This window comes from Hippocampus bargibanti, linkage group LG11 (genome assembly GCF_051943395.1).
Source record: "Hippocampus bargibanti isolate YZ-2025 linkage group LG11, ASM5194339v1, whole genome shotgun sequence".
Taxonomy (NCBI): domain Eukaryota; kingdom Metazoa; phylum Chordata; class Actinopteri; order Syngnathiformes; family Syngnathidae; genus Hippocampus; species Hippocampus bargibanti.
Genome location: NC_142744.1, coordinates 19,536,028 through 19,563,869, shown reverse-complemented (window position 1 = coordinate 19,563,869; position 27,842 = coordinate 19,536,028). Strand labels below are relative to the sequence as shown.

Below are 27,842 nucleotides of genomic sequence, written 5' to 3'. Positions count from 1 at the left end.
CCAGGCAGGAGACCGAGAGGAAGACCAAAGAGGGGGTTTATGGATGTGGTCAAAGAGGACATGAAGGTAGCTGGTGTGAGAGAAGAGGATGCACAAAACCGGGATAGATGGCGGACATTGATTCGCTGTGGCGACCCCTGAGGGGAAAAGCCAAAAGGAAAAGAAGAAGATTAAAACCAATGAAGAAAGGTTGGCAATATTTTCACTTTAGTCTCAGAATTCTGATCAGTACTCTGACTTTAAAGGCAGAATTCTTATTTTATTCCCAGAATTCTGACTTTATTCTTAGAATACTGTTTTCAATTTAATATAGAAGACATGAGCGCCCCAGTGGGCCAGTGGTGAGCACATTGAGCGCTTGAAATTAAATTTATTCTTATTTATTCTTATTCTTTCCTCACAGAGCGAAGGTAAAGAGTTTGATGTTTCTCTTTATTTGTAGTATGGTAGTCGAAAGTAGGTTCGGAATTCAATCCCAGTTTCGGCCTTCCGAAATTGAGTTTGCATGTTCTCTCTGGGCCTGCGTGGGTTTTCTACAAGTATTCCCCTTTCCTCCCACATTCCAAAAAACATGCATCAAAAATGAAAAACCAAAAATAGTCTTCATTAAATATTTAGTGTTTTAAAGCTCAATGTCTGAAGCGGAGGAAAAGCAAGCAATTCCTTGTTACAAACCATCAACGCACACCTACCCGATTGGTCAATCTGATGACAGATGTTTTACAAACGGCAAATCGAGAGCAACCTCGGTGACAGACTATCCAATCACGTATCGTTACTTTACTCAGCGATGGCCGTAAATGGGCGTTACAGGGGTGGGGTGACTCAGCCGGAAAATAGCTTTTTTTTCTGCACATAATATAACCGCGACTGCTGATTTAACAGGTGAGTCAAATCTGTTTTTTTTTTTGTTTCGTTAACTTGCTTGGATTTCAAGCGACATATTGAGATGATGGAGCGTTTCCCCATGTGCGTAGTAGCTGCACCGATGACAACGGTGTTGTAGGCCGACATATGTGGGCTGTCACAGTCTGTATAAAGTATGAAAAGGAGACGAACCGACGACGATGTAATCACCATTATCCTAGCTGTTTTCTTAGCTAATTATTACGGGGCGTTGTGTGTGTGGAGTGTGGCTCGAAGAAACAGTTATTTATCGCTTCGATTCGTAGTGGTAAATTGCTTTGGCGTGAACTTAGCTAGCTTCCTCACCACAGCTACATTTGCTTTCAAAACTACAAGGAACTCCAGTATCGCATTTCCCTCCAGTGGGAAAAGGGCCGATCTATTTGTGAACAGTGGGAGGAGTGTAAGTGACTGATAAGACGTGTGTCCATTTACGCTTGTCAAATATCCGGTTCTATTTTTGTGTTTAAGTTTAACTCTTATCTCGGTGAAACGTTATTCGCTCCTCCAAATGGTCGAATCGTACTGAACAGATGAGCTAGTCCGTAACATTGTCGTTTTACCCCCTGTGGTTTGGTTAAGTCTGAAATGAGCACGAACAATCAGTCATTTAAAGGACAACAGACTTCCCCGGACACGTTGTGTACATAATTTGTAAAATGGCTTCAAATGACTTATACTGAGTGTATTTTACAAAGATTCCACCGCATATAGCTATATTTTACGTTTTAAGACTCACACTGAATATTCCGGAACTCTTGTTTTTGAGTTGGTGACGAGTCCTCACCCTACGTCACTGAAGGAACGCCCCTGACCGAAAAAAGGACACATTGTAGCAGTCCTTCCATCACGTCAATGCATTTTGCTGTACTTTGGTCTGAAAACGTCATGTAGGACCAAAAAGAGGCAGAAGAGGGTGACAAAGCTCCATGCAAGGAATTAATCAGCCTGTGGAAACGGGCTGATTAATTCCTCACACGGAGCGTGGTGGCCATTTTCTGCCTCTTTTTTGGTGCTACATTTCCCATCCCTGATGCCTCAAAATGACACAGAGTAAATTCTTTAATCGATTGCAAACATGTATGCTTTCTTCTTCAGAACTATTTGAATCATATTCATAACTGGATGAGTAACAAGAAAGCATATTCTCCAAATCTGAAGCCATTGTTTGGATTCTCGAGCTCTTGCTGTGACACCACGAACACGGGGGCGGGACCTTCTGAAAATGGCCACTTCCGGTTTCAAATTGAAGTACTTTTTAGACACTTTAAGTCATTTTTATTGGTGTTTTGCATTTGACTAAAAATATCATACTGTGTGTTTTGGGTATTTTAGATGCTATAAAACTTTTTCTGATGTCAGTTAGGAAACAAAAAAAGTGATGTTGGTTGTCCCTTAACGATAAAGGTTCACTTCAAGTGAATTTCATTTACATATCACGTATAATCAGTGGCCGTATTCAGCAATAGACGAGGAACATAAGCATAAATTATTATTCATTCATTCATTTTCCGATTCGCTTTATCCTCAATAGGGTTGCAGGGGGTGCGGGAGCCTATCTCAGCTGTCTTTGGGCAGTAGACGGGGGACACCCTGAACCTATTGCCAGCCAATTGCAGGACGCACACAAATATGGACAATTTAGACTCCAACCCGCGACTCTCGAGCCGCATGAGGATCTTGAGCTTGTTCGATGTGACTCCCAGGCTTCAAAGACGAACAGCCATCCGTGCACACACTCACACCGAGGAACAATTTGGACTGTTCAATCAGCTTGTCATGCATGTTTTTGCAATGTGGGAGGAAGCCGGAGTACCTGGAGAAAACCCACACGATCTTGGGAAGAACATGCAAACTGCACACAGGGATTGGCCCAAACACCTCTGCATTGTGAGCTTGACTGGTCCCACTGGTCCACCATGCGACCTCATAAATTATTGTATGTATTTTTTTTTTTTTTGAATCAGTACTTCTCCAAATAAGGCAATAGGTTGGTTTCGATTGTCATTTGCGAAACCAACCTAGTTACCGACAGCAGAGTAAAACTAATACAAATGTGCCTTAAGTGAATTGTCAGGTTATTGTTAATTTTAAGTGTGATACTCACCACGGCAAACTCAAAAAGCCAAACAAAGCATAGTTGTACTGGCAAATCCGTGGCCTTCATGTGTCGAATTTGCATGTTCTCCTAGTGGCTACTTGTTAATTTTTTTACAGTTCGCCTTTACTATAAATTGTGGCGATTTTGGCGAACAAAGCTGTGTTTGACCAAGAAGTTCAAATGACAATCAGTACATTTGAACAACTTTGCAGTACGTTTGAATGATAAGGCCCCATCCAAAAAGTGTTTATGGCTGCCGAGGTTGACGATGAGGAGAGAAGTGCGTCAGCTCGGAGTGCAGATGCGTATTTGGAACTGAGAATACCGCTTGGAATCGAAACGGATTTGCATGAGACGGGAGAAGTGAAAAATCTTTTTTTTTGACAATGGGTGCCACAGCTTATTGTATACCTTTAAAAATAGCTTGTAGTGGACTTGTGCATGTTTTGAGCATGATGTCACTGATATACTGGTGTAAGGACACATAATCTAGAATTGCTTCGTAAAAAAAAAGCATTTGAGGCTTTGTTGCAGCTGTTATGAAAGCTCGATATCAATCAGAATGTGTTATACAGTATTGTATTTGCCTTTGACAGTTCGAGCCTTCCGCAATTGACCAACTAAAAGCTTTTCTTTCCAAATTGTGGCCTTTGTGATTGTACAGTACGACATTGCAATACACATTTGACATTGATGAATCGTTCAGCTGTTGCTACCATGCCTTTTTTTTGAACAAGTATCTCCAGAATGTTGAGGAAGATTTGACACAACTACATATACATATTTTTGTTGTCTTTAGTCAATATACTTCTTTTACTGGGCTTTGCAAAGTTAGTTCCTGTTCAATCACCACTGAATGATTGGTCATTGTTGCTGTTGCAAAAAGCGTGCAGTTGTGCAAATGGGTGCGTTTGATGCACTCAGCTTTTTGGGGTGGGAATGACGCAGACTCACTAAACGGCGCCGGCGTCACATGACCAGCATGCCCGTTACGTCATCTTGGGAAAAGAATAAACCGAGCAAAGGCTAAACGAGAAGGATCTTTGCACCGGTTCTCTTCCACAGCTTCTCCTTGTCGGTCAATCCCTGCTGTTCACGGGTCTTTTCCCCCCGGCCGTGAGAGTGCGAACAGGGCGTCTGTTCAACGCTTCCGAGACGCAAATGCCCGGTCCCACCCAAGCCCTTTCCCCGAATGGAGAGAATAACAACGACATCGGCCCGGACGGCACCAATATTATTCCCTACAGGAAGAATACAGTGCGAGGGGAGCGCGCCTACAGGTATAATTCGGTTCATAATGGGTTGAAAATATACGCTTGTTGCGGCCTAGCTTTGCCTAGTCTTCTGCGACTGCCATTTGGCCCTGTTGGCAATAGCAACCGCGATTATCCTGCAACCGTAATCCTTGTAAAACTGCCTTTCGTCACGCACATCGTCATAAGTGACGTTTACCTTCAAACTGCCTGAAGGCACGCACACGTTTTAAAACAAAACACAAACACTCTCCAAAAAAATCGGTTGTGCTCCCATTCCCATCCCGCCCCGTGCTTCCACGTCGGGCCGGGCCGCGGTGCGCTCAAGTCGGCTAAGAAAGCATGCTAACACCGCTCGCTACTATTCGCCTCACTGGCAGACGAAACCTATGTGTAAACCAGGAGTAGGGAACCCTGGTTCCTCGAGAGCCACGTCCTGTTTTAGACCCCTCCCTACAAATCGATGAACGCATCAGCAAACTATAGAAGCCGGAAATGATCACATGTATCAACTCTGTTTGTTTCGGGAAAGCTCTGAAACAAGGAGAGTATGGCTCTGCAGGAACCAAGAGCCCCCCCCATCATTACCATCATAAGCCGTGATTTAAATGCTGGGCGATATGGCAAAACAAAAGCCAGCTCAAGAATATATTTCTTCAAAAGATCTTGATTATTGTCACATTTTTAAAATAATAATAACAATAATAATACATTCTATTTCGAAGCACCTTCCAAAACACAGTAGGACACTACAGTCAAAGAACTTTTTCTGCGGGTGGGCAGCGCCAGCTATTCGCAACGTTTACTCAACCCGGAAATAACACTAACTCACACCACTAATGTAAGTGTATATAGACAGACAATGCAATACAATACATCTTAATAAAAATATCACTTAGACAACTGCTGCAACAAAGCACTTCACATAATAGTCATCACAAAGCAAAATAATAAACACGAGGAACCTAAAAACATGGACAGCTGTGCAATTTTAACGATTTTCCCCATGTACTCTATGATGTTTGATTACAAGACAAACACTTTATTACATGTAACAGTTCTAGATGGAAAAAGGGGTGATGAAAGCCTTTTTTCACCAGTGGATCAGAGACTGAATGGTGGAATGTGCATGTCGGCTACAAGCTAAGTTTTGAAAGTAAACACGAAGCTGTAGCATCCATTGACAAAAAGAGATATGTCTCACATGTCCTGTCCCGCATAAATCTGCTTCAATTCCAAACCACAATAGTTCCACATACGCATCGGTGCTCTGTGCTGACACTCCTTTCTTCTCATCGCGGGCTCCTCATGCCATGCATCCGTCCAGCCGCAGACTGTCCAACAGCACAGACCTTTCAGCTGAACAAAGCCAGGCTGTGAAAATGCCCATTACAGGTGCAAAAAAGCAAATTCGCCCCAGAACTGTTCAGCAATGGCAGTCAAATTGCACCGACATTCCTCCCAATCACAAACAGTGCTGGCATATTCGTCCTGCCGAGAAGTTGCAATCATATTGTTTTAAACTGTCACTTTTACAGCATTTATACGGATGACGAAAAAAATAACTAGTCGTGGCTCTTAACCCATTCACAGCCAGACATGCAACAATGTGTCCACTCCAGTGCCAGGGTTTTTGTCATTTTCACTCAAATTGCAGGACCCACAGAATATTGAGTTTTAGAACGACATAAACATTCAATGCAGCCTAGGAAACCCTAGACTCCCTTCTTGTCATCAGGAAAAAAGTTAATTCCTAAGATATATTTGTCTGGAGTAATATGAGGTGCAAGTGGGGGAAGCTGTACAAAAGGCAAATGCTGCCCCTCGTGGAAGGGAAAAACATTGACAGAGGTCTGACCAGCGCTTTATCGGCACACCCTGTGAGAAAAACCAAAACCGGAACAAATTCTGAAATGGAGCTCCACATTACATTTTCAATTCCCGAATACCTTCGGAAATGGCAGTAAATGAGTTAGCCTTCTTAGAAGTGCAGAAGCCAACAACTTTATATGCACATTCACCAAACCCTTCAGATGCTCTGTTGAACCCCTAAATCCCCGAGTTCGATCAAACAGGGATTAAAAACCACTGAACTATGGGCATTTTTAAAAATCCCTTTTATGCACCAACAATGATAACCTGTAACATGATAAACTGTCTGTAGTAACTGTTGTCCCTGAAAATCTTCAATGCAACTAATATGAGGGTTTTGGGAATGTGAGGAGGAAGTTGGAATACCTGCAGAGACCCTAACCAAGCACAGGGAGAACATGCAAACTCTCCACAGAAAAGCCTGAGTTGAGTTTGGAACTCTGAACCTAACAACTGTGAGGAAGACGTAGTAACCAGTCGACCATCCATACATTTATTTAATATTGAAAATCCAAGTTGTTGCTTGGCTTCCGTAGGTAAAGGATATTTAACACTGATAAAGTTAGGCAGCCTGATTTGTTTGGCTTCCGGTGTTAACGCCATGTTTCCATAACCTGACGTGAACTTTAAAGTTCAGTATAAGAAGAGCAATTTTTGATTAATTGCTTTGTAATAATTTTTTTAATCCTCCACTTAGAAGATTGAAGACAAACTTGTTTTCTTGGATTGCTTAGGGCAGGTGTTTTGTGAGCAGGACTGCTTGGAGATGCATGATTGGAGTAAAGCAGCACTTTGAGGGCATTTGTGGTGACTAATGTACATTTTAACATGGCAGTACAATCCGAAAAGATGATTTGCATGATCCAGACCCTTTAATAATCAAGTATCCCAGCAAATTGAGGGGCAATCTGAATTGTGAATACAGAAAAAAAGCCTTTTTAGGATTTTTTTTTCTTGGGGTCCGGGGGTAAAATACATGAGTGAGTTTTATAGATGGAATTTTACAAGATTGTACTGAGCATTCAGAAGCGTTACTTTGCTATTCACTTGTTTTCCTCACATTTTGGCACAAGTAAGATCTGTGTTCCCTCACAGATATAAATTGGTAAAGCATTTGATGTTCCACGCTGGTTTTCACATATTTTTGTGTGCTTCACAGCTGGGGCATGGCGGTCAACGTGTATTCTACTTCAATTACCCAGGAAACGATGAGCAGGCATGACATCACAGCCTGGGTAAATGACATCCTCTCCCTGAATTACACCAAAGTGGAGCAGCTCTCTTCAGGTGAGGAACTTTTTACTTCTGCATGCATCACACCAGTGGCTCCCAAACAGTTATTTCAAAGGCACTTGTGGAAACATGCTCATTACTCCCCCACTACTTTTTAAAAAGACCTCAAATCTCGATCGAGTCTTACATGCCTGTTTGTGACGTTAGCCCTGTTACTAACTGGCTTGAAGGACAACCGACGTCTCCGGACAAGTTGTGTCCATAATTTGTAAAATGTCTTCAAATGACTTCTACTGAGCGTATTTTACAAAGATTCCACCGCATATAGCTATATTTTACGTTTTAAGACTCGCGCTGAATATTCCGGAAGTCTTGTTTTTAAGTTTGTGACGAGTCCGTACGTTACGTCACTGAAGGAACGCCCCTGTCCGAAAAAAGGACACATTGTAGCAGTCCTTCGATCACGTCAATGCATTTTGCTGTACTTTGGTCTGAAAACGTCATGTAGGACCACAAAGAGGCAGAAGAGGGCGACGAAGCTGGGCTGATTAATTCCTTACAGGGCTTTGTCGCCATGTTCTGCCTTTTTTTGGGTGGGACATTTCCCACCCCTGATGCCTCAAAATGATACGGAATAAATTATTTAATCGATTACACATATGTATGCTTTCTTCTTCAGAACTATTTGAATCATATTCATAACTGGAAATTAACAGAAGTTTTTCCAGCTCCAATAGCGTATCTTAAAGTTGCTGCAGTTAAAAAGCTCGTAGTTGGATCTCGGGACGCGAGCTGACGGTCCGCCGCGGACTGAAGGAACGCCCCTGTCCGAAAAAAGGACACATTGTAGCAGTCCTTCGATCACGTCAATGCATTTTGCTGTACTTTGGTCTGAAAACGTCATGTAGGACCACAAAGAGGCAGAAGAGGGCGACGAAGCTGGGCTGATTAATTCCTTACAGGGCTTTGTCGCCATGTTCTGCCTTTTTTTGGGTGGGACATTTCCCACCCCTGATGCCTCAAAATGATACGGAATCAATTATTTAATCGATTACACACATGTATGCTTTCTTCTTCAGAACTATTTGAATCATATTCATAACTGGAAATTAACAGAAGTTAATTCTTCGATTGCCCGATACCTTGGCTTTGAGAGCACGGAAACACCTTTTGCAACAGACACACCTTTGATGGCTTCTCTGTTCTGGAAAATGGTAGCAATGGTTGACTTAGCATAGCCATGTTCGGCCACTAAATCACACAAACACCTCGTTCGTGTTTTTCAATTATCTCCTTCTTCTCAGCGACGGTGATTTTATTGTGTGTCTTCTTTGGCTGAACACGAGCCTGTGGTCCCATCATAGTACAATTATCAGCAAAAAGCTCCAAGTAGGCGATCGACGTGTGCATTCAATATGAGAGGGGGTATGGAGAGGGGGTGTGGAAAGTAGCGCCGGCTGGAGCGCTGTTCGGTCATGTGCTTCCGCCGAAGATCACTGCGCCAGATCCGAAGGTCGTGTGGTTTGGTGTTCTTCCGCCGAAGATTACTCCACCAGCAGTGGTGGGTGTGTATTATGAAAATAGTGTGTGTGTTATAAGGTTTAATTTTCATAAATTTGATGTTCGTAAGACGAAAAGTTTGTAAGATAAGGTGTTCGTAAGTTGAGGTCTCACTGTACTTTTTAGACACTTTAAGTCATTTTTATTGGTGTTTCGCATTTGACTAAAAATATCATACTGCTTGTTTTGGGTATTTTAGATGCTATAAAACGTTTTTCTGGTGTCAGTTAGGAAACAAAAAAGTGACGTCGGTTGTCCTTTAAAGTCATACACTGCATTTCTCACTTGCCGTTTACTCCATTGCCTTTTTCCCAAAATGTGTTAAAATGTATTGAATAATTTTTTTGAAACACTTTACTTTTTCAAGCCTTGTCGTACCTGTGGGGACACTTGATGTTTCCTGACTTAACAGATTGTACTCTGAGTAGGACTTTACTATGCATGTTTTAATAGACGTTTTAACATGATATTCATCATGTTCTTTTTGGAATTCTTAACCTAGTCTCTTAGTCAATTGAATTTACATAATACATGCAAGTTGTGGCACATGGTATGGATGGTACCACCTCCACCTTTCAATTTGAACCTGGAAAAAAACATCCTCCATAGGTTATAGCAAGTAAATTAAAAAAACAGATGGCAGGCAGTCGTACCCTGCTGTGATCAAGTAGTAATCCAATTTCAACACTAATGCCAGCTAATTCCTTCTCTACTGCTTGCTTTTGTGGAATTTGTCTATGTGGCAATGTTCCAGTTTCTCTCACTCATAGAGAGTTGATCTTTTCAGATGACTTGCCGATAATAAATTTGGAAGGAAACAAGTGCCTCCATGGCATTCCGAGGTACTCAGCTGGAGGCTGGTGTAGTCATTTTAGGGATTGAAGATTTTTTCCACAATTTGAACAGTTCTGTTTTTGGGGTCCAAAAACCAAATGACTATACAGACAGTCAAAGCACTTGAATGCTGTTTGTATTCTTGCTGAGCAGCAAAAATGTGTTTGGGGATCCCAATGAAAGGGACTTGTTCAAATATTCCTTTTCTGAAAACTACAGGAGTAGGTAACCTGGAAATCCAGCATGTTATAAGCATCCCATTTGTTCTTTTAGGTGTGCATAATGTTGGTACACTGTGGCAATAAAAAAAAGCTCCACTTGTTGGAAAGTTGGAGATTTTGGGATTGTTTGTTGAGGGTATTTAACAGTTGAGCGGAAATTGTCAAATCACAGAACATTTATTGGGTTGTTTTAATTTTTCACCCTATTAGTGGCAGACACTGTGGAGGCCCGACATTTTGTATACAAAGGCATTACATAGTTGGACTCAAAGATTAATTGAAGTCAGACATTGCAATCTAATACCACGATTTTCTAATTGCAAAGGACAAAAAAATCATGGGTAAAGTTCTGTCATAAAAACCAATCTTCTTCTTTTCCTTTCGGCTTTTCCATTGTCGGGGTCGCCACAGCAAATCAGTCTTTAGAGGTTTGTTTTGGCCAAGCTTTTACGTCGGATGCCCTTCCTGACACAACCCTCTGTATTTATCCGGGCTTGGGACCGTCACAAGAAGTCGCATGTCCCTTTGTGGGTACAGAACAAGGAACTTGCTCAGTAAAAGGCTCCCAAACACAAAATGGCACAGGAACATTCAAAAAAGCAAAAACTATACTCACCAATCAGAATAATAAATAAAACACAATCACCACTGTGTCAATATGCTAAACTCTGTTGCACAAAAAAACTGTTCCAATGCAAAAAAGGATTTTGAACTTCAGTTCTATATTAACTAGTCAGCTGGGAAGGTTAGAAAGAAAAATACAAAAATATATCTACATAAAATTGCAATTATGAGTGAGAAAATGGAAATTACATTATTTTACCTATTCGTGCAATCCCATTTAAAGGACAACCGACGTCACTTTTTTGTTTTTTAACTGACATCAGAAAAAAGTTTTATAGCATCTAAAATACCCAAAACACGCAGTATATTTTTTAGTCAAATGCAAAACACCAATAAAAATGACTTAGTGTCCAAAATCTGCAAAAAATTCAGCTGCGAATTGGGTATTTTCAGAAAGTCCCGCCCCCAGTTCTTGACATCACGCCAAGACGTCTTGCATTGCTAGTGAATCAAAACAATGGCTTCAGATTCGGGGAATAGGCTTTCTTGTCACACATCCAGTTATGAATATGATTCAAATAGTTCTGAAGTGGAAAGCATACATGTTTGCAATCGATCAAAGAATTTATTTGTGCCATTTTGAGGCAACATTGGGGGGAAGTCTCTCACCCAAAAAAAAGGCACAAAATGGCGACCTCCTGTGGCCACCTCCGTTTCCACAGGCTGATAAATTCCTTATATGGCGCTTGGATGCCCTCTTCTGGCCTTCTGGCAGCTTTTGGGTGCAATACGAGGTCCCCAGACCAAACAAGTACAGCAAAATACATTGACGTGATGGAAGGACCGCTACAATGCATCTTTTTTACGGTCAGGGGCGGTCCTTTAGTGACATCACGTACGGACTCGTCACCAACTCAAAAACAAGACTTCCTGAATATTCAGCGCGAGTCTTAAAACGTAAAATATAGCTATATGCGATGGAATCTTTGTTAAATACGCTCAGTAGAAGTCGTTTGAAGCCATTTTACAAATTATGGACACAACTTGTCCGGAGACGTCGGTTGTCCTTTAAAAAGTACATTTTACTGTTAAGACTGGGTCATCATTTGTTTCTCTGGTGTGCTCAGGAGCAGCCTACTGCCAGTTCATGGATCTTCTCTTTCCGGGCTGCATCAGTCTTAAAAAGGTCAAGTTTCAAGCCAAACTGGAACATGAGTATATTCATAACTTCAAGCTGCTGCAAGCTTCTTTCAAAAGAATGAAAGTGGACAAGGTAAATTTTGATCGTTCATGCAACAGCAGTGTTGTTGCACCCTGCTTAGCAACCTCTCTTTACCATTTTTATTCAGATTATCCCAGTGGAGAAACTGGTCAAAGGCAGATTCCAGGACAATCTTGACTTCATCCAGTGGTTCAAGAAGTTCTTCGATGCTAACTACGATGGCAAAGAGTATGACCCACTGGATGCCAGACAGGGTCAGGATGCCATCCCCCCACCGGACCCCGGCGAGCAGATCTTTAATCTGCCTAAAAAGTCCCCTCATGCCGCCAACTCCCCAACTGCAGGTAATTTGTTTTGCCTTTTGAATCTTGGCTCCAACTCTTCTGTCCTGTTTGCGAGGTTTGCTCCTCCTGCACCCCAAAAACATGCATGATGGCTATATGTGCTCAGCGATTGTCTGGCAACAAGTTCACAGTGTGTGCCTCCTCTTGCCGCACACCAATATTTATCCACAGAGGATGGATGGATGGGTCTGGGTGGGTGGATGGAAGGACTATGAGTTTGTTGTAGTGCTGTGGAACATCACAACTATATGTGATGTCAGCTAGCCAGAGCATGAGCTTGACTGTGTTTGTACACACACACACTGAGCGTCGGGCTAGTTTGTGAGTTTATAACATTTCCTAAACGAAATTTGTATACCAAAATATTTGAAAGCATTTTCCCATTATGTCCCAAATATGTCTGTGTCGTACAGGAGTGGTCCATCAATGAGAAGGTTTCTTCAGCCGTCATCTGTACAAATTTGAAGGTTTCGGACGTTTCGCCTCCTATCCAAGAGGCTTCGTCAGCGAACTAAAGTCTGACTGGTCGTATCGGCCCTATTTATATATCCCTAATGTCAAAGTCAAAGTCAGCTTTATTGTCAAATATGCTAATATGCATGACATACAGCACAGATGAAATTAATGTCCTCTCGGACCCAGCGTGCAAGACATGCAAGGCACTTATAACGTGGCTAAAAAGACATACAATTGACAACAGACAATACATGTAATTTCTGTATGTAAAGTGAGGTAGTGTCGTCTGGAAAGTGAGGCAGTGACGTACGTAAAGTGAGGTAGTGACATATGTAAAGTGAGGAAGTGACGTATGTAAAGTGACATAATGTAGTAATGCAAAAACAAACAACAAGAAAGGGTTGAAGTGAGGTCTTGCAGAAAAAAAATGAGAAAGAACAAAAAATAGAGTTCAGGGTGATCGTACAGCATGTAGCGTGTACTCAGAGTTCGGTGAGTGTGGCAGTGGGAAGGGGCAGGCTGGGCAGGACTGGGAGGGAGTTGAGTCTCCGGACTGCCTGGTGGCAGAAACTGTCCTTGAGCCTGCTGGTCTTGGCTCGGAGACTCCGCAGTCTCCTACCCGATGTAATGTCCAGCCATGGCTGCGCCGGACACAGCTATGATAGGTCCCTACTCCGCCGGCTACGGTAGTCGAGTGGTTAGCACACCGGCTTCACAGTGCAGAGGTCGCCCGTTTGCGTCCCGGTCCGGCCTCCCTGTGTGGAGTTTGCATGTTCTCCCCGGACTCGCGTGGGTTTTCTCCGGGTCCTCCGGTTTCCTCCCACACTCCAAAAACATGCATGGCAGGCAGATTGACCACTCTAAATTGTCCCTAGGTGTGAGTGTGAGAGTGACTGTTGTATGTCTTTGTTTGCCCTGCGATTGGCTGGCCCGCCTCGTGCCCGAAGACAGCTGAGATAGGCTCCAGCAACCCCGCGACCCTAATGACCCTAATAAGCGGTATGGAAAATGAGATGAGATGAGAGACAATGTATGGAATAAACTACATTACTTTGTTTTTCATTTGGTAGCCGATCTTTTGGATGCACTAATTTTTGCCTTAACGCAGGGGTCGGGAACCTATGGCTCTTATGATGATTGCATATGGCTCACCGATTAAACTAAAATATGTATTTAGTTTTTCATTTCGTCGTTTTTTTTTTTTTCGACGTTCATTTCCCGTTGGGGCTGCAGTTGGCGGAAAGCGCAATTTTGATTGGATGACACTGACCTACAATGGCCGAAAGCGCCATGTTGATTGGATGATAGTGGCCGTCATGTTGAAACAGGTAAACGCCCCTTTGAGCCCAACTAGTGCACTTCAGCGTGAATGCCCCGGAGCATTAGAGGAGAGAAAATGTTCTGATTCGAATTTGCAATGAAACAATACCATCGATGAAACCGTTGAATGTCAGTGACATTTTAACAAGCCCCATGTTAACGTTACCATCGACATACTTCTGCGAGAAGTCGATTGCAGATAGCAAGTGTGGAAGCTTATGAGCCGTGTGCAGGCGAGCTCGAAGTAACTTCGTCTCTGGACCGGCAAAGTGAATTTCATTCCGATCGCTTTCCTGGATTTTTACCAAACACGAGGAACGGAAAACCATTCATGTTAATAGTGAGTACGATCACAAAGTTATTTTAAATAATGCATTCTGATATTTTGTTGAAAAGTGGCCGCGCGTGTTCGCGTGTGCGCGCGCACGCGAGCGTTTGTATGTGTGCGCGCGCGTGCGTGTGGCTCTTGCTGAAAAACATTTCTAAATATTTTACTTTTATGGCTCTCTTAGTCAAAAATGTTCCCGACCCCTGCCTTAACATGTGCAAATTAGTGCATCCAAAAGATAGGCTACCAAATGAAAAACAAAGTAATGTAGTTTATTCCGTACATTGTAAGAATGAAAATTGTAAAGAGCAGTACATTGGGGAGACTCAACAAATTCTCAAAAAAATACTTTATCAACATCGCAGGGATAATACAAGTGGGCTTCAATCGGCAGTACATTTGCACCTAAAAGCTAGCAACCACTCATTTGACGACAATGAGGTTAAAATCTTAGCGAAAGAACATAGATGGTTTGAAAGGGGGGCAAAAGAAGCGATTCTTATAAAACAACAAAATCCTTCATTAAACCGGTCTGGTGGGGTGAGGTTCAATTTGGATCGTTCATACAATAGCCTGCTTGGGCAAAACAGGTTAGGCAACATTCGTTATGCTGATGAGGTGATACCGGTGGGAGTGGGGGAAATGGGCCAGTCGTTAGTCAGGAATGTAGGAACAATCAGTGGGGCCACAGGGAGTGGTCCTCTGCTTCCCCCAACCTGAGAGTAGGGACCTATCATAGCTGGGTCCGGCGCCGCCATGGCTGGACATTAGGGATATATAAATAGGGCCGATACAACCAGTCTGACTTTAGTTCGCTGACGAAGCCTCTTGGATAGGAGGCGAAACGTCCGAAACCTTCAAATTTGTACATATGACGGCTGAAGAAACCTTCTCATGTCCCAAATATGTATTTTTCTAAACACTGCTTACAGGAGCATCAAGATCAAGCGCCACAACCCCAAAGTCAGCGACGCCAACATCCAGACCCTCCTCAGCGAAAAAACTACCCATGTCATCAACTCCTGCCAAAGGAGAGAAGGAACTGGAGGCGCAGGTCACACAACTTACTGACCAGGTAGGCCTGATATAAAAGGTAACTCCATGTGTATCATGTTTGTGTTAAATAATCAATAGAGGACTTTAAATAGGCTAATGATTGTCTCTCTATCCAGTCTGCCTTTCAGCACAGCTCTTTACCGGTTGAAATGTGCTGTTAAATCATGTTTAAAGGACAACCGACGTCACTCTTTTGTTTTTTAACTGACATCAAAAAACGTTTTATAGCATTTAAAATACCCAAAACACGCAGTATGATATTTTTAGTCAAATGCAAAACACCAATAAAAATGACTTAAAGTATCCAAAATCTGAAAACAATTGAGCTGCGAATTGGGCATTTTCAGAAAGTCCCGCCCCCAGTTTGTGACGTCACGCCAAGACGTCTTGCATTGTTTGTGAATCAAAACAATGGCTTCAGATTCGGAGAATATGCTCTCTTGTTACACATCCAGTTATGAATATGATTCAAATAGTTCTGAAGAGGAAAGCATACATGTTTGCAATCGATTAAAGAATTATATGTGCCAATTTGAGGCAACATTGGGGGAAAATCTCTCACCCAAAAAAAGGCACAAAATGGTGACCTCCAGTGCCCACCTCCGCTTCCACAGGCTCCTTATATGGAGCTCGGATGCCCTCCTCTGGCGGCTTTTGGGTGAAACACGGTTCTCAGGCGAAACATGTGCAGCAAAATACATTGACGTGATGGAAGGACTGCTACAATGTGTCTTTTTTCTGTCAGGGGGCGGTCCTTTCGTTACGTCACGTACGGACTCGTCACCAACTCAAAAACAAGACTGCCGGAATATTCAGGAGTCTTAAAACGTAAAATATAGCTATATGCGGTGGAATCTTTGTAAAATACGCTCAGTAGAATTCATTTGAAGCCATTTTACAAATTATGGACACAACTTGTCCGGAGACGTCGTTTGTCCTTTAAAGTCATGCTACTGCCGTTAAGATGGCGCAGAATGCTAATCTGAAAGAAAGTCTGTACGACTTTTGTTTTGAAAGAAGACATGTTATGGTAATTTGATCAATTTCATTGCTGGTATAAAAATAGCATGGTCTGCGGCGGCTGCAAGCCTGTCAAGTGTGAAGTTAGACAACCAACCACTTGGTTGCCATGACATCCTAGGGTCAGTGATGAAAGTTCTGGATTTTCCGGAATTCTGCATTTTCAAACTTTGCTCCAGAAAAATTGCCTAAAATTAATCTGGATATTAGTTGACAACATCGAACAAACACTGACTGAGGATCAGAAAAAAATAGAAATCATTGTTTATTGGATTGGATTGGATATGCCTTTTTAGTCTCACAGTAGAGAAAATTTACATTTCACAGCAGCTAATGATTTGTGTGCGTGCGTTGATAGGTGAACACATTAAAGGTGGCGCTTGAAGGTGTGGAGAAGGAGCGGGACTACTATTTCAGCAAACTGCGAGGAGTGGAGCACCTGTGTCAAGAACAGGGTGAAAACGGCCCTCCCTTCGTCCAGCGGCTAATGGAAGTCCTCTACGCTATCGATGATCAGGTCAGTGAAATACAGCGACCATATAATAGTAATCTCTAAAAGTCTTGAAACGGCAAGTTCTGTCACTTTGTTTGTGTTGCTGTCAGAGATGTTCAATCGGACATTGTGGTCAAAGGCTCGAACACAGGAAGATTGTCTTTTACTGCCGGCAGGGGATGAAGCCGTTCAAGACAGACGCCCAAATTCTGCAGCCCTCTGCCAAGTTATTTATTGAGAGTAAATGCAAATTTAAATGATACATTAGGAATACATAGTTTTCTTAATTTGAATACCACTCCCCTGGACGTCCCAAGCACCAACAGCTATAAACATCCATCCATCCATTTTCCGTACCGCTTATTCCTCATTAGGGTCGCGGGGGTTGCTGGAGCCTATCTCAGCTGTCTTCGGGCACAAGGCGGGGGACTCCCCGAATTGGTTGCCAGCCAATCGCAGGGCACACAAAGACATCCAACAGTCACTCTCACACCTAGGGACAATTTGGAGTGGTCAATCTGCCTGCCATGCATATTTTTGGAGTGTGGGAGGAAACTGGAGGACCCGGAGAAAACCCATGCAGGTCCGGGGAGAACATGCAAACTCCACACAGGGAGGCCGGACCGGGACGCGAACCGGCGACCTCTGCACTGTGCAGCCGTTGTGCTAACCACTCAACTACCGGGCCGCCCCAGCTATAAACAATAAAACATAAAAATTTTAACTGGTTATCTTTCCCTGAACCGATAGATTTGTAACCTGGCTAATGAGCTCTTCCTGTGAAGGAGTTTCATGTCCTAAATTACTCCTTTGAAGGAGTTTCCCAAGTCCTGAATTCTGCTCAAGGGCAGATCTTGTACATGAAGATGACAGGTTAACAGGCTGTGTCTGATCAACTCAGATTGATCCCAGGTTTCTGTGCCTTCATTGTGCACTTCCAGCCACACATGTTCACCAAGCATATAACAGCATGAAACGTTTGAATATTATAACTTCTATTCTGTCTAATCTCTATCAGTTGCCCACTGAAGACATTTGTAGATGCATTTTTTTAGACGCTAAATTGCCTGACAAAACGGTTTTGTTTTGATGAGAAAATTCTCCTGCTACCATCTAGAGTTCCTCCGTCAATAAATAGTGCCAAAAGCAGGCACACTAACCCGAGCCATGCCATTACCTCCATCATGCTTCAAAAATGAGCGTGTGTGTGTGTCTATATCGGATGAACACTAAATTATCTAGTCAGAGTGGAAAAAAAGGTGTGCTCCTTTTCGATTTGACAAAGCTTGGCGCCATCTTGTGGCATGAATATCATTTTGGAGATCGTAAAAAACAGTTTTTGAATGCTAGTTTTTTGGCAAATCATAGTTTCAACATGTGTATTGGAGAATAGTTGAGGGAACACTGTTCAAACAAAGCCATTTTTACCTTTCGCTCATCTCTTTTAGGATGGAGCCGAGGAGTTAGCTGAGGGAGATGGGCCTGATGTGGATCAGGAAGGTCTCGAGGAGGGGCTGGACGATCCACAGGAGGAGGAACAGGACGAATACTGACTGAAACACACTTTCTTATATTTAAAATAAGAACTCTGCCTCTCCTGTGTTATATACATATTTTTTTGTTCTCCCAAAAGACTGAGCAAATTGAAGCTGCCTCCTGACTAGAAGCACCATCACCATTTTTGCCCCCTCCCCTCGCTGTTCAGTGTTTTTGTGACTTTGGCTGTGGTCACAAGCGCACAAGAGCTCAGACCATCGTAAGGACTGTCAAATGTTTCACTCCATCATCATTTTGATGTCTTTAATATTAACCACAAGATTGCAATAAGCAAGAAGCCCAAAAAGGGTCTACAGTAGCTCTTATTTAGCCTTCCTCCTAGCACGTGTTGTTGCACTGATATTTTGAGTGTATTGGACAAGGTGTCCAGAGACCCTCGCTGTATTTATTTTCATTGTCGAGCCTTAGACATTGTACATTTATATTTTCTGGGTCCGTGTGAAGATGGACACTCGAGACATCAAAAATGGTGAATACAACACCATTGTATGACAAAACTAGTACATTTTTGAAGCAAATTAGCCACAAATGGTCTTGAAAATATGACATTGTTGTCAGTAAGCAAGAGCCTTTCTTTTTTGGCATAAATTTACCTTGCACCATTTTGCGTGAGCAAAACTAAGCTTGTGATGATTCTTAGCGGTTAGTTTCTGGTGTTTATGGTCCGTTCATTGAATGTTTAGTTGCCACGCTAGATGTTCCAGTAAGTATACCCTAAGTTAATATTACATTCTTACTAATAGACAGGTGGGCAGTGCGCCATAACGCTTTATTCATATATTGTGTAAATGAAAAGGAATGTAAAACGTGGTAAATGTACATTTTTTTTTCTCTCCATGTCCCACTCATGATGCATTCCCTGGAGACGTTTTTGCATGTTTGTATTTTATTTGTGAATAACTTTACCTTTTTACATATTTAATAAGGAAAGCAAGTATGTTATGTGAGCTTCTTTTGTATGTTTTACCCGCTATTTGAAAGTTGTTGAGATTTGGATGGATTTGCTGTAATAAAATGTTGGAGGCCAGATCATCATGCTGTCCATACATAAATAATCTTTGCACAGTATGAAAAATAACCGAATTGCCATTTTGCAGAATATCACTGCAGCAAACTGTAAAATAGTGGTTCTTAACCTGTTGGGAATAATTTTAACACAGACTTGCTAACATCTCATCTCATTTTCCGCTTCTTCCTCCTTAGGGTCGCGGGGGTTGCTAAAATGTTTTTTTTTTATATTGCTTGGGACAAAATTTTAATGTGCACTGAAAGTGAAACATATGCAACATACATGTTTTGTTTTTGCGTGTTCTCCTTGGGCCTGCGTTGGTTTTCTCCAAGTCCTGCGGATTCCTCCCACATTCCAAAATCATGCATGGCAGGCTGATTGAACATCCATCCATCCATTTTCCGTGCCGCTTATTCCTCATTGGGGTCGCGGGGGGTGATGGAGCCTATCCCAGCTGTCTTCAAGCTGAGGCGGTGGACACCCTGAATTGGTTGCCAGCCAATCACAGGGCACAAAAAGACAACAGTCACACTCACACCTAGGGACAATTTGGAGTGTTCAATCTGCCCGCCATGCATGTTTTTTGAATGTGGGAGGAAACCGGAGGCCCTGGAGAAAACCCACACGGACCCGGGGACAACATGCAAATTTCACACAGGGAGGCCGGAGCGGGACATGAATCAGCGACCTCTGCACTGTGAAGCCGGTGTGCTAACCACTCGACTACCGGGCCGCCGCTGATTGAACAGAAAAACAAAACCAAAAAAAATCTGTGTGATTTTGACGATGGTTGTTAGTCTGTGTGCCCTGTAATTGGCTGTCATCCAGTTCAAGGTGTCCCTTGTTTGCTGCCTGAAGATAGCTGCAATAAGCTCCAGCACTCACTGAGACCCTAGTGAGGATAACGCAGTTTCAAAGATGAATTAATGAATAAAAAACTGAGCCTGAACATCACATATTGCTATTTTTGTAGCAGTTGAAAAAAAAAAAGTCATTATAGATGATCCTCATCCTCCCTTCACCTCTATGTGCCCTCTGCCCGTCTCACCACGATGGGATGCAGAGCTTTCAGCCGCTTTGCTCCCAAACTCTGGAATTCACTTCCACCCAACATCCGTAATATTGACTCCCTCCCTATTTTTAAGTCCCACCTCAAAACCCATTTGTTTAAAATTGCTTTCAATGTCTCGTTCAATCTGCTATTTTATTATGTATCATTTTACTTATGGTTTTATTGTTATGTGCTTTGTTTTATTGTAAAGTGTCCTTGGGTGTTTTGAAAGGCGCTTGAAATTAAATGTATTATTATTATTATTATTATTATTATTATTATTATAGGCGATAGAGGCCCTGTTCTAAAACACAATCGCTGAGAATTGGATATTGTTACATTGTTACCTAGAACCGTGCAGAAGTGATTCTTACCTCACAATTACATCAGTCTTTTGCTTGGTTAATATCAAATTACTATTACGAAATCAAAAAGATAATTTCGGCAAATTTGTGACTAGAAGAACCAATTTTGTACCAAACTGTAGTCCTCGTATTCATCAGAAAAACGAAACGTTCGTGAATCCCTACTGATTGAAAGCGTTAAATTCCAATTGGGGCAGGCTGGTGGAAGAATTAAACGCCTCCCAGTTGTAGTCTTTCGGTCAAGATTTGATGGAGTGGCCCTGAACAGTGAACGTAAACACACTACATGCGACAATCCTTACAAGGTGCCATGTTGACTGCGCTGTAATTTCGGAGAAGCTCTTTGCACATCATCGGGGCACGCTGTTGCTTTAATCAAACGCCAGTTGTAGCCACGAACCAAACCGCTCAGTTGTGTTATTCTCTGCACTTTGTTCAGAGTCCCAAACAACGTGGCTCGATAGGTTAATTTCACATCCTCAGTGAACAATATGCGGTGTCACAATGTGTGCAAGTAGCCTCTGGCGCGGGCGAAACTTCATTGACAAATAATGTTTTCGCGAAAGGTAAGAAACGCGATCGCCGCAGTTGCTAACCAGCTAATTCTACCCAGTACGTCGTCGACGGTGCTCTTTATTTTTCTACCTCTCACATGTGACATTTCAAAGGCCTAGAACATGTTTATAATAATGCATTTCTTTGGCATTTTACGTGTGTTTGTGTAGCATAAAAAGTGGTACAAGGATGAGAATTGTGTTGTCTTCCCGGATAATATTGACTGTGGCGTGAGAGGAGAGAGAAAACGATTTGCACTTTCGTCATCCCTCTCAGCCAAGAGCTGGGAGAAATGTGGAGAGAGTTTTTTGGAATCTCTGCCCATTAAGGTGGTAAAACAAACATGTATTATTTTTAGTCGCAACATTGTTATGCTAAGAAATGACATTTGGTACTTTATTGCAGGATGTGAAGAGTCCGGAAAGAAAACTCTCCGTTTCAGGTACATTGTCGTGAAATAAAGTCGATGCTTCAGGTTCACTTAACAATGCGTTCATAACAGACGAGCAAAAATATATAACAGTAAGTATTGAAAATAGTAAGGTGACTGTGCATTGCAGACATCTTATTTTTTCGCCCAGACGTTTTCATGTTTAGACTTTTATTACATTCATATTCATAACGCACAGTCAATTGTTGAGAGGAAAAACGGAATTGGGAGTTCGAAATAGGGTTTCCAGCTAAGGTTTGGGTATTACGTTGCTTTCTCCTTTCCATCCTTACTTCCATCTTTGATCAGTATCCAAAGAGGTGGCATGCATGTGAACTGCTTGCCAGCCACACACGTCAATGTACATGTTTTTAATTTGTGGGAATAAAATCAAGTAACCACGGAAAACGAGCAACACCAAATGTGCAAACTTGTACTGTAAATTATCCACCTCCCCCAACATAGAGCTTTGCAATGAGGACCCAGTAGACATAGCATGGAGCTCTTCCAATGACAGCGGACAGTCAGACAACAATGAAATCCCGCAGCAACAGCATCATCAGCCTGGGATCAAAAAGAGACGCCCGGCAAACTCTCGGTCGTGGGCCAAACCATTCCGCACTCTTTGCACTGATGCTGATGAAGGTACATTGGGAATAAGTCTGACAGCAACAGTTAAAAACAACAACTTCTTATGCTTTATTTATTGAAATGTGTCTGTTGCAGATGACATGACAGTCATAGAAACAGACGGATCGGAGCAGGATGTGGAAATAGATACGGGCCAGCAAATCTCAGACTGCGATTCGTTGTCTTGCAATGAAGAAACCAAAGATCTTCGAGCTGAGCCTGCGGATGTGAGTGAACCATTTGCACGTCAAATTAAAAATAAGTAAAACTACTCGCCCACTGTGTCAAACAGGACAAACAGGAACAAAGTGTGAGCAGCAATGTATTGTGGTGTTTACTGCACTGAGCAGACAGAGGTTAGATTTCTGGCAAATAATTTTGGGCATGTCATAAAAACACAACATTTCAAGAATACATGCGGATCAAACCTCTAATGATGGAGGACACTGATTTGCTGTGGCGACCCCGTCAAGGGAAAAGCCGAAAGGAAAAGAAGAAGATTTCAAGAATAAACGCAGACACATGGCACCAATCTTTAACATGCTCACGAGCTAAAGACAGGATCTTACTTTTTTTTTTTCGGTTGAACTCATCTCTTACCACGTCCAATTCTATTGTGTCCATTTTTGAAGCTGAATAGTTGAGTCTAATACTGTACTACTTTGTTTCCCTTATGGCAGCAACCTATTTATGAAGGTACCTGGCTAGTTCTGAATGCTGACAGCAGGTCTATCTATGTATTGACAATAGATGGCGCCCTTCACCTTAAAGTCACAAGTCGAATCTTTACTACAGCCTGGATGCATGTCCTGTATTTTGAAATTTATGTATCCCAAGATTATATTCGTTGAATATATATTTTTAAAAACAGGTGTGATTTGTGTTGATTATAGTAGAACAATAGGTGTTTTTTTCGTGTATGCATTGAGTATTTTTCCACTAGATGGCGGATTACACACATTCTTTCAGTAGGATCAAACCCTTGCCTGCCTGCTGTGCACTTTTCTAGAACTTTCTGATCCATGTTCCAGACTGCCAAAGTTCACAAGCTGAAGTTGCAATAAAACCCTGGCCGACGCTTATCTGCTGCAGCTATTTATCCTGTGAATGTTTCTAGGGTGAAGAAAATAGTTTGTTTTTTGGAGTCGGTGAAGGAGTCCAGCTGTGCTGTTGATGACATATTTAAATCACTGTTTTTTTTTCTTCCCCTCCAATGATTGTGATACATGACTAGTAGGTAAAAACAGTAAAACAACAGGTTTCTAATTTGTTTAGACAGATAGTTGGGTCAGAATATTTACTATCTGGGAACCGTGTGTAATGCTAGCTAGTTTGGTTGAATGTTTATGTTATCACAGTGGCTCATTTTAGATGCTAACTAGCCGGGACTGAATGTTGAGTATTTGATATTCTGACTCCAGTAGACCTTTTATCCATCCATCCATCCATCCATCCATCCATCCATCCATCCATCCATCCATCCATCCATCCATCCATCCATCCATCCATCCATCCATCCATCCATCCATCCATCCATCCATCCATCCATCCATCCATCCATCCATCCATCCATCCATCCATCCATCCATCCATCCATCCATCCATCCATCCATCCATCCATCCATCCATCCATCCATTACCTGAGTAGGCAGGCTCAAGCCTATCCCAGTTGCCTTCTGCCCGTAGGCGGGATCCACCCCGAACTGGTTGCCAGCCAATTGCAGGGCATACAGAGAAGAACAACCATTGACGCTCACTATCACAATTAGGGACAATGTACAGTGCTAGTATGCAGGATTTGGCAAACCTCTCACATGTCCCTGGAGAAAATCCACACAGGCATGGAGAGAACATGCAAACTCTTCATAAGAAGGCATTGGCCGGGAATCTAACCTCTGCACTGTGAGACTGTGAGGCAGATGTGTTAACCTTTTGACCACTGTGCCGCCTAGCTCATTCATGCATGTAACTATTTGCCTCTGAATGTTTATCTTGTCATTATTGCAAGAATCCATTTCATCATATCTATATCTTGTTCCCTTTTGAGAACAGCCCATTAGTTGAGTCTGAATATTGAATATTGGATTTTCGTAGCCTGTCATTCCATTTCGTCTTTGACTTTTTCAAGTTAGCAGTGGGCGGCCCAGTAGTCAAGTGGTTAGCACATCGTCTTCACAGTTCCGAGTTACCATCTTCAATTCCAGCTGCGGTATTCCTGTGTGGAGTTTGTGTGTTCTCCCTGGGCCCACGTGGGTTTTTTTTCTGGGTACTCCTCCAACATTCCAAAAACATGCACCGCAGACTGATTTAAACACTCCAAATTGTGGAAAGATGTGAATGTGAGGACGGATGATTATTGGTCCCTGCATGCCCAGTGATTGGCTGGCAACTGGGCCAGGGTGTTGTCCCCCGCCTACTGCCCAAAGACAGGTGGGATAGGCTCCCGGCGACCCCAATGAGGATAAGACGATCAGAAAATGAATGAATATTACCATTGGCATCATAGCCTCTTCTTTATCTTAGGACAGGGATATGTTTACTATCTTTGTCCCGTATACTTCGATCGTGTCGAGCTTGAGTGCTGGAGGCTCTGCTTGTTCTCAGATGCAGTGTTTGTGAAAGGCTAGTCTGGCATGGAGGGAATGCACAGGGAGTGGCTTGCACCAGCTCACAACCGCACATGCTGTTTTTGTTGTTTCAGGTAATTGGTGTGCCAGATTGGGACAAATTAGTGACATTTTGTGGTTATTTGAATTTAAACCGTGAAGGCTACTGGATGTCAATTCTGCCATGGTGGCGTTGCTTTGACTCTTCTGTTTTGCATCTTCCTTGTTAGGTCTCCAGAAATAATGGACAATCTCCTGACAAATGGGACAGTTATTAAGACTAAAGGAGAATTTTGTGAGGAAGTTTTCGGGGTTGTTTAAAGGAAACGCATCGACAGATTAGCATCCCTCCCACAGAGCCAGCTACTTCCTCTTGTCACACTTAAATTTTGCTGCCATCAGCTCTCTTTGGGTCAAGTAAAATTCAATTGATACTATCAGGAGATGTGTGGTTACAGAACTTCAAGAAAGAACTGGCTTTCATAAATCTCTTGCTGCAAAATCTCTTTTTATTTTTTTTGTCAGCCCCAGTCAGGCCACTCTCTTACTAAACATGAGCAAAGGAAGCCTGTATTGTTTACCCTCCGGTTTGCCGATAGCTGCCCATTGAAGCATCTAACCTGTAAAGTCTGAATGTTTCCATAGTTTCCTCAATCTATAACCATCTATATTATACATGATTTGAATCCTTCTCAGAGAGCTCTTTAAAACACGTTGCTAGTTGTATTTGAACGCGTGTGTGTGTGTGTGCACGCACACACACACACACACACACACACACACACACACACACACACACACACACACACACACACACACACACACACACACACACACACACACACACACACACACACACACACACACACACAGAGTGGGATGTTGATTTTTTTCTGTCTGGCATTTTTTTTCTATTGCTACTGACTTGTGGATGTTGGACATCACAAAGTATTGATGATGGCATTGAAAATTCACACCCTTTGTTTTGTCACAATATGGTATATTTCCACTTTTATGGTTGCTATCACACTTTTTCCTTTTTCTGGCATCCTTAATCTTCTGTGCCATAGATACATCACCTTTTGTATTGTATTTTTACATTTTAAATGCTAACAGTTCTGACCTGTCACTAGACGTGCTGATCTTACAATGATGCTTTGAAGCCCCATGTTTTGCTTTTCATTGTCTCGCTTTGTGAATTCCAAGAAGACAACACAACACAGCTGTTTGCCTCACATATAATTCCAGTCCTTACTGGAAAGCTCACACGGACTCATTCAATCCTAAATCAAACCGGATCTAACGGGATCCTGACGTCCAGGTCCCAAACGTTTATGACTCCAGACAAATGCACATCTGACTCACTTGACGCAAAACTTGCCAGATTTGTGGAATTGTACTTGCGCTGAAAGTAGACAGGAGGAGCTGAAGGGTGGTGTTTTGTTTCAAGGACTGCTTCCTAGATGAGTCTCACTCACTCAGGCCATACCTCTAAATTCGGCCACTATTAAGGTTAACTAACATCCGCTCCAAATGGCTGGCCTTGTTTTTTTTCTTCTTTTTTTTAAAATGTTTGTTCACGAGAAGCTGCTCGCGGACGCTCACACGGTGAACTCACAATGCTTTCAGCGTTGGGTTAAAAGGCATATTTGAATCAGGGCCAGGAACACAGTGTTCCTCTCTCTCTCCCCCTCTCTGTCTTTCTCTATTTCTTTCTCTCTGTTCCTCTCTCTCTCTTTCTCTCTCTCCACCCAATTCTCTCTCTCGCCCCCTCTCTCCCTTGCTCACTTACTTGCTCTCTGTGGCTACAGCTATGGCGTGACGTCGCCTGGCGCCCGGCCCAGCAGGGTCAAGTTGATTCAAATGGTAAAGGTTGGTATGCTGGTCTTGTCTACACATGACAGGAGTTCAGGTTTCGTGTGGATTTTTCCATGAGATCTGATTGCATCAGTTGCAATGAGTCGTGACGCAGCAAAAAAAGAAAAAACAAATAAACATTAACACAATGGCTTGGGAATTATGCAGGATGCCATAACCTTACACCGCATATTCCACATTACAATATTGGAATCCAAAGATAGAATGAGTCTTCACTAATGTACGTATAAGTAGGTACAAGCATGAAAATAGAAATCCTTGAGCGATCAAATTGAAAAAAAAAATTCTTCAATTAGCAATAAAGTTAACTTTTTGGGTTGCCGTTTGGTAAAATCTACCTCTTTATTATTTGCTTTTCCTCCCTGTTTAGTCAGCTAACTAGTTGGGCTTACATGTTTGTCCCCCTCATCGCAGTGAATTCACTAATTAATTGAAGACTGAATGTTCATTTTGTCTCTCTTTTGCTGCAGCCCATTAAGGCCTTAAATACCATAGTTGTCCACAAATTTCCTCCCCACTCTCATAGCAGTCAATTTACTGTAATCTGCTTACTAGTTGGGTCTGACTCATTATATTGCTTCCTTTCTTTCAGTAGTCCTTTCATTCAAGTAACTGTCTACTTTGGAAGATAACCGGTTGGGCCTGAATGTTTGTTTCCCTTCATACGTCAGCCCATTTAATCATGTAACTTTGATAGTTTGGTCTGACTGTTTACTAGGTTACACCAACTCATCCAATCAAGTTACTAATTTTCAGAATGTTTTTTTTCTGTTGCATATCTTACTGCACATATTTGGGAATATAACTACTTGGCTCTGAATGTTTACTACAGCAGGCCCTTTAGTGATAAGTTTGCATTGTTTACCAGGTCTCAATGATGAATCTAAACTCGTCTATAACAACCTATTTAGGCAGCCGCAGAAACCTAGTCTGTTCAATATGTTGACGGTAATTTTTTTCCCTTGCTATCCCAACCCA

General features: G+C 42.3%; 2 protein-coding genes across 4 annotated transcripts in view; both read left to right on the top strand.

The window, feature by feature from the left end:
• The first annotated feature begins 795 nt into the window (after nucleotides 1–795).
• mapre2 (microtubule-associated protein, RP/EB family, member 2) lies at nucleotides 796–19,372 on the top strand. Of its 2 annotated transcripts, none has more exons than XM_089008313.1 (7): nucleotides 796–885; nucleotides 7,292–7,419; nucleotides 11,672–11,817; nucleotides 11,894–12,110; nucleotides 15,147–15,289; nucleotides 16,649–16,807; nucleotides 18,232–19,372. In XM_089008313.1, exons 2-7 carry the CDS (start codon nucleotides 7,299–7,301, stop codon nucleotides 18,334–18,336), a joined length of 891 nt encoding a protein of 296 aa, XP_088864439.1. In that variant the 5' UTR covers nucleotides 796–885; nucleotides 7,292–7,298; the 3' UTR covers nucleotides 18,337–19,372. The 2 variants fall into 2 exon arrangements, with proteins under 2 accessions (XP_088864439.1, XP_088864438.1); XM_089008312.1 differs by lacking the exon at nucleotides 796–885 and adding an exon at nucleotides 3,946–4,287.
• A 1,647-nt stretch (nucleotides 19,373–21,019) lies between these two features.
• Nucleotides 21,020–27,842, top strand: part of spidr (scaffold protein involved in DNA repair) — a 55,987-nt gene continuing 49,164 nt past the window's right edge. For both annotated transcript variants that reach the window (XM_089007680.1, XM_089007679.1), the window contains exons 1-5: nucleotides 21,020–21,331; nucleotides 21,491–21,649; nucleotides 21,726–21,762; nucleotides 22,216–22,395; nucleotides 22,477–22,607. In XM_089007680.1, the coding sequence (XP_088863806.1) occupies nucleotides 21,317–21,331; nucleotides 21,491–21,649; nucleotides 21,726–21,762; nucleotides 22,216–22,395; nucleotides 22,477–22,607 (522 nt within the window). In that variant the 5' untranslated portion in view covers nucleotides 21,020–21,316. The remainder of the gene's footprint in view (nucleotides 21,332–21,490; nucleotides 21,650–21,725; nucleotides 21,763–22,215; nucleotides 22,396–22,476; nucleotides 22,608–27,842) is intronic.